Source organism: Meriones unguiculatus, chromosome 18 (genome assembly GCF_030254825.1).
Source record: "Meriones unguiculatus strain TT.TT164.6M chromosome 18, Bangor_MerUng_6.1, whole genome shotgun sequence".
In the NCBI taxonomy this organism is placed as follows: domain Eukaryota; kingdom Metazoa; phylum Chordata; class Mammalia; order Rodentia; family Muridae; genus Meriones; species Meriones unguiculatus.
The window spans coordinates 47760579-47774021 of record NC_083365.1 but is presented as its reverse complement, the minus strand read 5'-3'; the positions used below and the strand labels follow the sequence as shown (position 1 = coordinate 47774021).

Here is a 13443-nt window from a genome sequence, read left to right as displayed (position 1 = left end):
ACGAATCTGCAACAGGAAACAGGCTTTTTAAAAATAACAGCACATTCTCCCTCTTTCTTTCTTTTCTTTCTTCACGGCTTGTTTTTCCGGCATGGCCCCTGGGCCAGCTGCCGAGAAACTCCTCCCTGGCCCCACTCTGAGAACATGGGGCTCTGGAACCTCCAAGGACTTACAGGCTCCAGTCAGAGGTGGAGATTACCAACCGGCCTCAGAACGAGCCCTCAAGCCTCACTCCCAGGTATTCCTGCGCCAGGTACTCCTCTGCTCAAACCCCGATAATAGAGGGATGTCCAGAAGAGGTCCTCAGACCCCATGTGACACTTTCCTAGAGCTTGCTCTATTATATATGTGCTTTCTACCTTCTCACACTCACACGCTCACCAGCCACTGACCAACTCTTGCCTCTCTGAGGCTGGCCACAGGCCCCTTCCCACACTGATGCCTCTTCTCTCTCTCTCCATCCTGCCCAGCCTACCCAGGGAGGTCCCAGGATCCCCTGCCTTTGCTCCAAGAGGGCACTCTCAGGGGGCGACACCAGACTGCCACTTTCCAATTCTGATAGTGTCAGTAGCTCTGTATCCCTCACCCCACCTCTCAGAGCCTCAGTTTCCCCATCTGTGAAATGCCTGTGGTGCGTCCAGAATGGGGATGTGGTAATGCGTGGCTAAGCACTTGAGTGTATCCTAATGGTTCATGCATTTAAGGGCTCTGTGGCAGTACAGAGGTGGTAGCATTTGAAGACATGGGGCCTACTGAGGGCCCTTGTACGATGTGTGTGTGTGTGTGTGTGTGTGTGTGTGTGTGTAACTCTGATGAAGGGTCTGAAGACGCTCCTTCCAGACTTCCTGTCTTACCATGTGATCTCCCATCAAGTGCCCCCTTCTACCGTGCTATCCACCACAATGAGGATACCGTCAAAGGTATCCTCCCCGGAGCTGGAGCCATGCTGTTTGTTCCTTCAGATTCCAAAACCATTAGCTAAATGAATGCGCCTGCCTCAGATACCATACAGCCTCAGCCTTTCACTATCATAATGAAAAAAATGACCTATACAGAATGTGACTGCCCAGATAGTGTCAGACAGGTGTAAGCCCTCAGGAAACACTAGCTGCTGTGACCACCGTCTTCTCCACCTTTAGCATCCCAGTCTCCACGCCTTGGCCCTTGCACTGAATTTCCCTACACATCAGTGGAGACCCCGGGGTCACCAATCTCACTCTCCTAGAATTGTGTGTCATAGTTCTCTGCGGCTCAGCACTGCTGAGCTGACCTGTAAGGATCATGAGCTTTTGAAACCTTCTGCCGGGAAAGCAGTCCAGGGAAGCTTGGAGCATACTGCCTGTCCCCAGACTTTGCCTGTGGTGACTCCAAGTCAAGGCCAAGCACTCAAAGAAGGCATTCATCTAGAGGCTCTCAGACACAAGCCACATACCCGAAACAGGACCACCACCAAATAACAACACGAGCAGGTGGAAAGTTGCTACAGAAAGAAAAATCCAAGGAGAGGGGTAGGAGACTGGAAACACCTGTAACCCAAAGTTTAGCCTAACCCTGACAGGCTTTCTGGGGTGACATAGCTATCCTGTAGTAACAAGCCAGCCCAGTCTCAGTGGTTTCAAACAACAAAGATCTATCTCTCACTTACACTGCATTGTTATTGTAGACCATCAAGGATCCACTGGTCATGGAGTGACACAGAAGCAGCCCTCAGCCTGCCATCAGATGCCCCACCACCAAGAATGAGACCCTAGGAGAAGTCTGCCTTGACAGTTAAATGCTTTGAGCCACAAGTAACACATCTCTGTGGGTCCCAACTCCCTTGCTGGTCACGTGGCCCTGTCCTAGCATAAAAGGACCTGACCCCAGCCCTCAGGTGTGCCTGGATTTCCTGGAAATACTTCTGGGAGAGCAATAAAGACTACCAGACATTTCCACACCACCCTGCCCCTCATTATCTTTCACTCATTCATAAATCCCAGATCAGGATTCCAAGGCAGGCTGGCCAGGGCAGAGTGGGCTGGGCACAGGGAGGTGGGAAGGGCAGAAGATGAGGCTGGAAAAAGGGGAGAGCCTAATGTATAAGAATACATTAGGTCTAGCAACAACTTGATCCTTATCAGAAATGCGCTAGGCAGACTAGAGGGGGAGCAGGAGCAGGAACCAGGGAGCCCCAAGTGACCCTAATGGTACCACTCTTGAATACAGTGGGGAGCAGGGCAAGAGCAGGTGCATTCTCTCAGGCTGGAGCAGTTGTCCTGGGAACAGGCAGCATGGTTTCACCAACATGCTAGTGGGGAGAAGTTACAAAGCCAGGATGGATTCACTCAAGAGAGCTGCCTGGGCCTGGAGATGGGTGGACTGGCTGAGGGAGGCAGAGACACCAGCATGCTTCCCAGAAGGACCCATGACATTCTGTGCCCTTGATCAATGGTGGACGAAGCTTACGGAGGAAGGCCATCAGTAGGCTAGGATCCCCAAGTGAGAGACCGCAGAGGCAGCTTAATAAACATGCCTGATCCAACTGGTCCTCCAATGTCTTTCATGCTTTCTGATAACCCCATGTTGAATCTAGATGAAGAGTAAGGAAGCCAGATGACAGACACCTCAGAAAACCAATCAAAGAAACACGTGGACTGAAAAAAGTCCAGTTACTCAGGCTGGAGGTGACAACTGTGGTGACAGATTAAGAGCCCCTGGGACAAGAGCCTTCTCATCCCTAGAAGGACACTCAGAAGGTACCACACCCTGAGAACAGCTGCTCCCTGCGGACACTGTCAGTTAGAGGCTGGGTGGAGCAGGCTGGGATCTGGCAAAGGATTGTGATACCCAAGATGGTTTGCAGAGCGTTGCTCAGGATCAAAGCCCTGGCTTCTGAGACCATGAACCTGATCCTAGGCCAGGTACTTGACTCCTCCTTTCCCAACCCTCTCCCAGCTGACTCCCAGAGCACATGGTAGAGAAGAAGAGCCCGCTTGAGGAGATCAGCTGCAGCCCTGCAAAGTCCAAAGCCCTGCGGGAAGGATCCTGGAGATGTCCTTTCCATGAAACTAAATAAACCAAGGGGCCTGGGCCGTGTGCCCAGAAGATTCCCAGCAGAGAACACCGCCCGCTCCCCAGGGATTGAGGGCAACAGACTGGGACTTCTGACCCGTATGCCCTAGACCACCAATCAAGACCTAGGAAAGCCCCAGCCTTCTTCCTCTGCAGGGGACAAGTGGGCCAGGCAAGCCTGGGGTGTCACAGACAGCACACTTCGTGGAAAATTATTCTGCTTCAGGATGGACAGAAGTCCCAAAGTTTAGAGTGTTTCCAAGATGAAGAGCATGCTCCCTTCACCATCCGTGGTCCCCATGCACAAAGGACTGGGCGTGCTTCCTCTAGATCACTCGAAATTACAGACTAAAGCTGTCCTCCACACAAAGCCATAGTCGAAAAATAGAAGATTAGGAGACTTTCCTCCTCTAGGTCGCCAACTCATTCTAAGGGTCTGAGCTCCAACTCTGCTGGGCTCAAGACACCAGCAACTTTTTGCCGAATTAGCCCAGGGCTGCTGCTCTGTAGTCCCTGCAGCGACTTGCCTAGGGCACGCTGGCCTTGACAGAGGAAGGTCATTGGCCACCAAGTTTCTGCAGTTTTCTGCATCACATAGTACCTTGGGGACCTGGAATGAGGAGGTGGGGGTGGAGAAGACACTCAAGAGCGATCTCCCGAAGAGTCCACGCCGCAACCAAGACTTAAAATAGCAAAAAAAAGACACGCCCTCCTCCGCAGCCCTATGCCCGCGGCAGGTCACAGAGCGGGATGCGGTCCCCAATCCCCCCCAGCCCAGCCCCGGAGCACCGGGGACCCGGTCCTCCCAACTAGGCCAGCGGCCGCATCCCGCCCTCGCCCCGCCCTGCCCCCTGTCTACGCGTTCTCTTTCCGAACGCCGGGCCCGGGAAGCCGCTCCCATTGGCCGGCGGCCGCGTCCGTCAGCGCGCGGCGGAGCCGAGGAAAAGGCTACAGTGGAACAAGGCGGGCGAGTGCGCGGAGGAAGGAGGCGGAGGCTGGGCCGCCCGAGGCCCGCGGCGGGCGGCGGCGGCGACCTGAGGGCCGGGGCCACCTTGGGACCCGCCCCGCTCCCGGTGCTCCGGCCCGTGCCCCGTCGCCCGCACGCGCCCCGCTCCCCAGTGTCCCCGCGCGCGCGTCGCCGCGGTCCCCGCGCCGGTTGGCGAGCCGCCCAGCGCCTTCCGAAGCCATGTTCGCTTTCATGGCCACGGTGGCCACCGGGCCCACTCACCTTCGCGGGGTCCCACGCGGGGCGGCGGGCCGGGCCGGGGCCGGGGCGACGGGGCGCGGCGGGACGGGGCGGCCGCGCGCGGGGTCCCCGGCCGGGCAAAGTTTCAGCGCCAGCGGCAGCGCGGCGGCGACTTGCTGCTGCTCTCCTCCCCTGCTTTGACCACCATCTTATTAGTACAGGAAATGACATGGAAAACGGAAGAAAGCGGCGTTTGGGGCAGACGCGGACCCCCCAATTCAGGGGGCCGGAGCCGGGCCTCGCCGAGCCCCGCGTCCCCCGAGCCGGCCCCGCGCGGGAGCTCGCGCGTCCCCGCCGCGCGCCCCACGGGGAGGGCGACGCCGCGGAGGAGGAGCGGGCTGCGCCAACTTTGCGCCCGGGATACTTTCGGGGGGTCGTGCTGGAAAGTTGTGGCGTTTGCGCAAGCCCATCAGAGGGTGGCCCCTGCCTCTGCCGGGCTTCGAAGCTGTCGGTCTGCAACCCAATAAATAGTCAGAGAGCCAGAAATGCGTTTATAATTTTAACCCTTCCTGGGTCCCCTTCCGGGCCCCTTTAACCCTTTGGGTACTCGGCAGTTTGGAAGTATCAGCCGAAGCTGGGTGGCATGCGGTCCCACAGACCACCAGGGGGAAGGGCCCCGGGGCCCCTGAGAAAAATTAACCATTTACGTGGGGCTGCAGGCTTAAAAGGTGAGCCTCACTTGATGCCCAGATCGAAGTACAGTGACCAAGACAGAATAGAAAACTGGGACCAACTGCGCTCTAACTTTGGTTTGGACAAGATGTTTAAGTAGCACTTTCTTGCCTACTGCCTCGTTTTCTCCATCTGTGAAATAGGACACAGCAAGAAGGGATGTGGTGAGGCTGGGACCTTTGAAGGTGTGAATGGTGAGCTGGGGAACCGGATAACCACACCCCAAGCAAGCCCTTCTTTGTAATGCCCCACAAGGGGAGGCTGCTGCAGGGTTGATTCCTTGGCCCTAGGTGGGTCTCACCTCAGCCTGGAAGTTGCCAAAAAGGATTCTGCCCCAGTAAGAGGTCTAAGGCCTGCTCAGTGCTGGGTATGTCCAGGAAGGTCCCAGACAGTCCCAAGAAGGTATCACTTCAGGGGAGCGGATTGCCAAGAGAAAGGAGCTTCCGCCAGGGTGGTCCCAGGGGGCCTTCTAAGGTTAAGCATTCCTGATAATGGTGTAGCTCCTGGAGATCCGATGGGGGCTGGGAGAGGAGGGAACTTCACGGCTTGTTTCTTGTGACCTTGATACTACAAATGCTTCTTGGAATCCCTTGTCTTTCACTTGCAGTGTAACCTTGAGTGTCCATCGCTTTGACCCTGTTTCCTCATCTTGCAAAGCTGTGAGGTCCAGCTGCCAGCTCTAGGGTGAGTCCTGCGGGTGCTGCTTTCTGAAGTACTGGGTATTGTGGGTAATGCAGATGAAGACCTGGATCGGTGTATTCCAGTGAGACTCCAGCCCAGCCCGAGGTCTGAAAGACTACCTCAAGCTCTAACTAACACATGGGAGAGGTCAGGCTGAGGAGTTAGATACTTTTCAGAGGGGAGGAGGGCATACATGAAGGGACATCAAAAGTGGGCCAGGAATCCTCGGGTAGCGTGCCAGGAAGGTGAAGAGGGAAGACCTGGAGGTGTCAAAGTGCCCAGGAAATTGACCTATGGTCTTCAGTGACTAGTGCTGGTGGGGTGGAGAAGCTGAGAAAAACCAGAAAGGCCGAGGAAAAGAAAGGGCGTGGCCATGACCAGAGGGCTCTTTAGAGATTGTCCGGTCCTTAGAGACTGAGTTACTCTGGTCTGAACGATTTGACAGGGCTCATGGGACATCCCCTCTTCCCAGAGATATGTGGCTAAGGCAGAGTCAGTGCGTGTTTCAAGCTTCCCTCTGTGGGTAAGTTGGGCTTGAATCCCAGAAATGTGCGTGGGAGGGTGCTCATTGGAATTCCCTGAAGACCTCCGACACAGGAACTGAAATAAATAGGGTGCATGGCACCCACATCGGGTGCTTTGCGGTTGACCCTTTCTTTGCCCTTTTCATCGTCCAGGGCAAGTATCAGGTTTACCAACAGGGGAGCATGCGCAGAGAGGGTCAACTGAACTCTCACAGCTAGAGGCAGGGGAGATTCCAGCACAGCCTGCCTCCCTCCATTAGGCAGTGCCCTCCACTGTTTCTCCCATAGTTGTTCTTTTCCCACAAAGCCACCAAGGATTTCCTTCGCTTTGTGCCATAACTTTGGCACACAGAGAGTTCACCAGCACGTTGTGGGGGGAAGCCAGGTTCTTCCTTACCTCTCCTTGCAAAAACGTCCCTGTGAAGACATTGAGATATGATTTGTAAATAGTCTTAGTTCTTCAGAAGGAAAAGTCCGTGTGAGATCTATCGGTAAGGATACCAATCCCAGAGAGCTGCAGCTGCAGAAAGAGACCATGTCTCAAAATTAATTAATTAATTAGTTAATTAATTAATTGAAAAATAAGGGCACCCAAACAAAACCCATACCTAGTGAACTGCATGGTAGGTACCCTCCAGGTCCCTGGGGAGTCATTTCCATAGTTAACTGTAAGACAAGCATTTTATTTATCCCATCAATTAATGATATCTCCTACAACCTCAAGGGAGAAATTTCATTCAGGATTTATTGCCTGGAAAAACTAAGACTGGAACAAATTACATCTCCCCTGGGGAACCAGCAAGCATCTTCCTTGCTAGTGAGAGGAACTCTGTAACTGACCGGGCTTCCCTTTTCACAGGGCTGCCAGGAAGCTCAGAGCCAAATTCCATCCTCATTCCCAACAGCATTGGCAGCTACTTCCTTCTCATTTCTGCTTCCCGCTTCTAATCCTGGCTAAGCCTTGTTTTCTCTGCCTTTCATTAAAGATGTCTCCCTTTGTTGATGGCAAGAAATAAATCTTTCAAATGAATCCACATTTGGAAGAGTTGCTGAAGTGACCTGGATCCCGTGAGCCGAGCTCTTGGCCAGGCATGGTTCCATTTTGGTCTTGCCCACTTACCCAACAGCTGAGGGATCTCTCTCTTGGAAGGAAAGAGGGACTGGCTTAACACCAAGGGATTGCTCACACAGCTGCCGGCAGAGGCTGAGATCAAACAGCCAGGGTCAGGTTCTCTACTGACAGGCAGCTCGCCTCTCTCCTGCTAGCTCCCTAGGCACACAAACCACACCCGCAACTCAGCACCCCAAGTGTCTCCTAAGGATCCATCCCACTGAGACATGGCAGGAGACAATTCCATCTCTCTGGAAAAGCCACTTACCAGACTCCTGTCGTGTGCCAAGCAAGGAGAGGCGATAGGTTGCAGGTGGGAGATTGGGGTGGGAGGCCCAGAGCACTGTCGAATGTCTTTAGACAGGGACAGCCCTCTCTGAGAAAGTGGCACTGCAGGGGCTTGTGCTAGATTGAAGACTCAGTTTTGCCAAGAGTAGAATGACAGAATCCAGAGCAGGGGACACAGCCACTGTGAAGACACTGAGGTAGGACGAACAACACAGTATGGGAGGGAAGTAGCAAAGATGATGAAGGCAGCAGTGAGGTCGGAGCCCAGCCCTTCCCGATTAGATTTGCTGGAAGAGCAGGAAAAGCCACTGAGCCTCGGGGCTGGGAGACACGAGCTCTGCTTTGCGTTTGCACAAGCTCACCCAGCTGCCATGGAGCCTTAGTTTCTTTTCTGTTGCCATGAGAAAATATTCTGGAAAGAATTGACTTACAGAAAAAAGGGCTTATTTTAGCTCGAGCTTTAAGGTACAATCTGCTGTAGCTAGAAGGCAGAGCAGCAGGAGCCTGAAGTAGTGGGTTGCATTAAACCCACAGTCAGGACATGCTAGTGCTCAGCTTGCTCTCTCTGTTTCATACAGTTCAGGATTCCTTGCCCAGGACTGGCCTCATCGATAATGAAGATGGGTCTTCTCACACCAATTAAGATGAGCAAGAATGGGGCTGGAGAGATGGCTCAGTGCTTAAAAGCACTGTTCTTCCAAAGGACTCGGGTTCAAGTCCCAGAACCCACGTGGCAGCTCATAACTGTAACTCCAGCCCCAGGTGATCTGACACCCTCACACTAATGCACATAAAATAAAATTAAATGAATTTAAAAAAAAAAAAAGAAAGAAAAGAGAACATGAAGGTAGGAGGGAAAAGTTGGGAAGTGATAGGGCAGGAAATGGAGAGGGAAGAATTGAACAAAATACATTAAAAAAAAAGACAAGATAACACTTCACAAGCATGCCTTAAGCCTATCTCCCAGGTGAGACTAGATTCTGGGAGCTGGTGAGATGGCTCAGCAGTTAAGAATACTGACTGTTTTGTTTTTGTTTTTTAAGGACCCAAGTTCAAAACCAAGCACCCATATGGCAGCTCACAACTGTCTATAACTCAAGCTCCTTAACACCCTCACACACACAAACATACAGGCCAAACACACATGCATACAAAATAAAAAGCAAATTATTTAAAAAGAGATTCTGCCAGGCTGACAGTTAACATTTTACAGCTCTACTCTTTGTCAACTTGATACTTGAATACATCATTTTTAAGCCATAATCTTGTACACCTTGTCCTCAAAGTCTCATGGTATTGCTATAAATTTAAATAGCCTGACTCTAAAAGTCTCCAAAGTCTTTAATGATTCCAACACTTTAGAAGTGCAGACTCATTCTTTTTCCAACTTGGGCCCAGCAGAATGGCTCCCACAAAGAAGAGTGGTGAAATTAAGAAGGTCTATTCTGTCATCAATGAGGTGGTGACAGGAAAATATACCATGGCAGCATCCATAAAATGGGCTTCAAGAAATGTGCTCCTTAGGTACTCAAAGAAATTCAGAAATTTGCCAGGAAGATGGGTACTCCAGATGTGCACATTGATACCAGGCTCAATAAAGCCATCTGGAATGGCTAAGGGATATGGAATGTTCCATATTGTTTCTGTGTACATTTGTATAAAAACCATAATGAGGACAAGGACTCACCAAACAATTTCTACACATAACTAACATAACGTGCCTGTTACCACATTTAAAAAGTTACAGACAGTCAGTGTGGATGAGAACTAACCTTCTGAATGTCAAATAAAGTAAGAAGTTAAAAAAAAAAGTCCAGTGTCTGGGCTGGAGAAAGAATGGAGCAGTTAATAGCAGTTGCTGCATTTGTAGATAACCTAGACTTGATTCCCAGCACCCATGTCCAATTACTCATAACCACCTATAATTTTAGTTCCAGAGAATCTGATGCCCTCTTCTTCTGGTCTCTGTGAGCACCAAGCATACATGTGGTGCATAGATAGATAGATAGATAGATAGATAGATAGATGACAGATAGATGTATTTGCAGGCAAATATTTATGCATATAAAACAAAAATAAATATATTTTTCATCAATACTCTCTTACTGTGTACTACTGTGAAATTAAGTTAAATACATGTGACATATAATGGCATAGAAGAAACCTTCCTATTCCCAAATGGAGAAACCAGGATATAACAAGTAAAAATCACACAAGAGCAAAACCAAAATCAAACAGGGAAAACATCAAATCATGAGCTCCATGTCTGGCATCTGGAGCTTGTGATAAAATCGGCTGGGTTCCAAAAGACTAGGATAGCACCAGCCATTCTGTTCTCCTGCCCTCAGATTCTCTCCTGGACTAGTGTCAATCTATGTCCACAGCTCTCCTTGCATGTCCTTGTGGTCCCCACTTGACCTTTATCATCGCCTCTCATGGCCCCCTAGCAAGGACTCTAACCCCATACACATTGCCTGACCTTGGCATCTCTGAAAACATGGAGCAAGACTCCATGGCCTTCTTGGTCCTGTATTTTCCATACTTGTGAAGCCAACATTATATGGATGACACTGCAGCGTTCTGCTTCTCACTTAAAATGAAGCCTGCCTACCTTGGCTGACAGCTCTATGTACTTCTGTGTGTTGATCCCAGAGAAACAGTTTTCCAGGCAGTTGCTTTCCAGAAAATCAGTAAATCCAGTCAGTGAATCTTCGTCGAAGGGAGGCTTTAATGGGTTTGGTCCTCAGGATACCTTTCCCAGTGGGTCAGGAGGTTTCTCTTTAGTGGTGCTGATGTCTTTAATAATTACAGCTGCTTCCCCAGCACGGGCCTAAAAGCTCTCCTGTCTTGAAATTTTTCTGCCAGAAAAGTCAATCGGTTGCCTTCAAATTAAACTTCATCCAGGTTTGGGGGTGGGGCAGAATGAAGCCAGATTATTTGGAAAAAATATCACATAAATGGCTCCTTGCCAGTTCGTGACAGAGGCCTTGTCCCCTGAAACCTCTTGAGCTGGGCCCTCACCAAATTTTCTCAACATTCTCACCTTCCTAGCTCCCACCAGAATTGGCCGTTAAGCTCTGTGTCTAGCTTTTGAGGGCTTTTCTAGCCCAAGGTTCCAAAATTCCAGTTTTTCCATGAATGCCAGCCATAGAACAGTTCCAGTGGCCTAAGAAACACATGACCAGGTTTATCAAGCAATGGTCCCAGTTCCAAGTACCAATTCCTGTCCTGGTATCCTTTCCTGTTGCTGTGCTAAAATACTCTGACAAAAGCAGCTTAAAAGAGAAAGGGTTTATTTTGGTCACAGTTATCTTTCTGCCCCTCAGCCTTGCTGTGGGAGCTCCATCCCCTCCAATGAGGCAGGACAAGCCTCGTAGCTTGAAAGAACCACCCTGAGCCCTGGGTAAAGCAACAAAAGCAAGGTGCATAAGTGGGTGGAAACTGCCTCTTCTTGGGACCCTGTGATTTGGGAGGAGCTGCCCTTACCACTGGGGCCCTTGAGTCTGCCTTTTGTGATTTGCTGTAAAGGTGTTCTAAAGGTTGCAGACAGGCAGAGTGGCACAGGTCATTTTGAATGTGCCCGTTCATTTCATAACACACTGTGAAGGTTTTTACAAATTCCCTCCCTTTTTCTTTTTTTTTCAAATCTCTCTCTCTCTCTCTCTCTCTCTCTCTCTCTCTCTCTCAAGCACCTTTTTATCTCTAAGACCATTTTAAGTGGCTGCACTGCTCAGAGCACGTTGTGATGTGTTTGGATGCTGCCAGTTTTTGCCATTACAAATAATGGTGTGATACTATCCTCATTTGGTTCGAGGGAAATTTTTCTAGGAATAAAATTACTGGGGGGAAACATCTCTGCCTTATTAAGATCTTCCTTAGGTTTCTCTCCAGAACTTTCTGTTGATCCGTAGTGATGTCAGCAGAGTCTGAGCATGCACATACTCTCATTACTGTTACCAACCTGCTTGGTGAGCATGTCATGTGCAACTATGGAATTGTAGACTTTGTGACCTTGACTTAATTAGGGGGTACACCTTTGGGTTCCCAGAGAGTATTAATGAATGTGGATGACACATTCCAGTGGGGGGATGTCCTGGACTAAATAAAAAGAGGAAGAGGAAGATGGCAACTGGGCAGGATGCTGTGTCCTGATCTGCTGGGATGTGAGTAAGCAGTCTCACATTCCCACTGCCACAAACAGGAGCTGGTCTCCGGCTTCCAGCCTTCCCACCCCCAATAACCTCATCCCCTCAAGTGTGAGCCAACATGAATTCTCCCCTCTACTCATTCTTATCAGAAATTTGGATTATAGTAACTAGAATAGTTATTTCTAATTCTCAGATCCTGAACACCTTCTATGTAGTCACACTGAACTGGGGAACAGAGGAGGCCCAGGCCCACTTCACCCAGCCAGTACCTCAGAGGCAGCCTTTACCACAGCCAGTACCTCAGAGGCAGCCTTTACCTCAGAGGCAGCCTTTACCACAGCCAGTACCTCAGAGGCAGCCTTTACCACAGCCAGTACCTCAGAGGCAGACTTTACCACAGCCAGTACTTCAGAGGTCGCTTTTACCACAGCCAATCTTGGACTTCATATAAGGAAATCACACAGTCCATAAACTGCTAGGTTTGCTGCCTCTGCTCATTCCTTTGTGTGTGATTCAGAGAATACTGAGAAAAGCAGACATGTTCCTCTTGTTACTGTGTAATATTCCATTGTATAAACACAGTGATCCATTTTGCTGTTTGTAGATCCATTTTGCTGTTTGAGTTGCACCTAATTCCTGACCCCTTTAAATGGACACCATAAACCATTTGACACATGTTTTGTTTTTTGTTTTTGATTAATGTATGTGTGTTGGTTTTCTCATATTACTCAATGATGGGTAATAGATGTATGTAGATATATGCCTAACTTCATTTTTGAAAGTTCTAGGCAGCTTTCTAGAATAAATGACATTAGTTTATCTCATAAAAAAAGAATATTAGAATGTGCATTTAAAGGGTATCCTTACCCCATTAATGTGTGTGTGTGTGTATCAAAAATCAGTCAAGGGGCCAGAGAGATGGCTCAGTGTATAAAACGCTTTTTGATTCATAGAGCTCACATACCAAGGCATCCATAACCCCAGCACTCCTATGGCCACAAGGAAAATGGAGGCTGGGGGGGTATGCGTGAAGATCAGGGGCCAGCCTGCAGCAACACAGCAACACAGCAGCAGAGACAGCAGAGACTCTGTGAAGCTGAAGTTGGATGTGCTGGTGACACCTTTAATTCAAGCAGAGGTGAGAGGATCACCATGTCCAGCCCAGCCAGGGCCACACAGCAATAACCTCATCTGAAAAGAGAAGAAGATAGGAAGCGAGAGCCAACTGCTGGAGGCTGTCCTCTGACCCCCACACAGGTGCCTGCCCCTTCTCTCCCATATTACTAACCCCCTACGTCTGTGTGCCCCTTCCCTACGAATCAATCAACTCTGTATGTGTGAGTCTATCTGGAGTCTAGCCCACTATCTTCTTCTGGCTAGGGTGCGTCATCCTGACACAAGCTAGAGTCATTTGGGAGGAGGGATTTTCCATTGAGAAAATGCCTCTATATGACTGGCCTGGAGGCAAGTCCATGGCACATTTTCTTGACTGATGAATGATATAGAAGCAACCAGCTCTCTGGCGGCACTCACCCCGGTCTTAGGTGATAGGAGGAAATAGGCTGAGCAAGCCATTTAGAACAGACCAGTGAGCAGTGTTCCTCCAAGGTTTCTGCAACGGTTTCTACCTCCAGGTTCCCGCCTTGAGATCGTGCCTTGACTTCCCTGGGTTGACGGACTGTAACCCGTAAGAGGAAATAAAGTCTTTCCTCCCCAAGTTGC

At 50.0% G+C, this 13443-nt stretch overlaps 1 protein-coding gene and 1 long non-coding RNA gene across 6 annotated transcripts in view; one reads left to right on the top strand and one right to left on the bottom strand.

The window, feature by feature from the left end:
• The window catches only part of Prdm11 (PR/SET domain 11), a 77027-nt gene extending 72559 nt beyond the window's left edge, over positions 1-4468 (bottom strand). For all 4 annotated transcript variants that reach the window (XM_021646568.2, XM_060371755.1, XM_060371756.1 and 1 more), the window contains exon 1: positions 4280-4468. In XM_021646568.2, the coding sequence (XP_021502243.2) occupies positions 4280-4468 (189 nt within the window). The remainder of the gene's footprint in view (positions 1-4279) is intronic.
• Positions 4469-4544: 76 nt separating this feature from the next.
• Positions 4545-13438, top strand: LOC110554149 (uncharacterized). Of its 2 annotated transcripts, none has more exons than XR_009587412.1 (3): positions 4545-5653; positions 6096-6173; positions 12675-13438. It is a non-coding gene; the product is annotated as an uncharacterized LOC110554149 (long non-coding RNA). The 2 variants fall into 2 exon arrangements; XR_002476762.2 differs by lacking the exon at positions 12675-13438 and adding an exon at positions 7034-12658.
• The last annotated feature ends 5 nt before the right edge of the window (positions 13439-13443 follow it).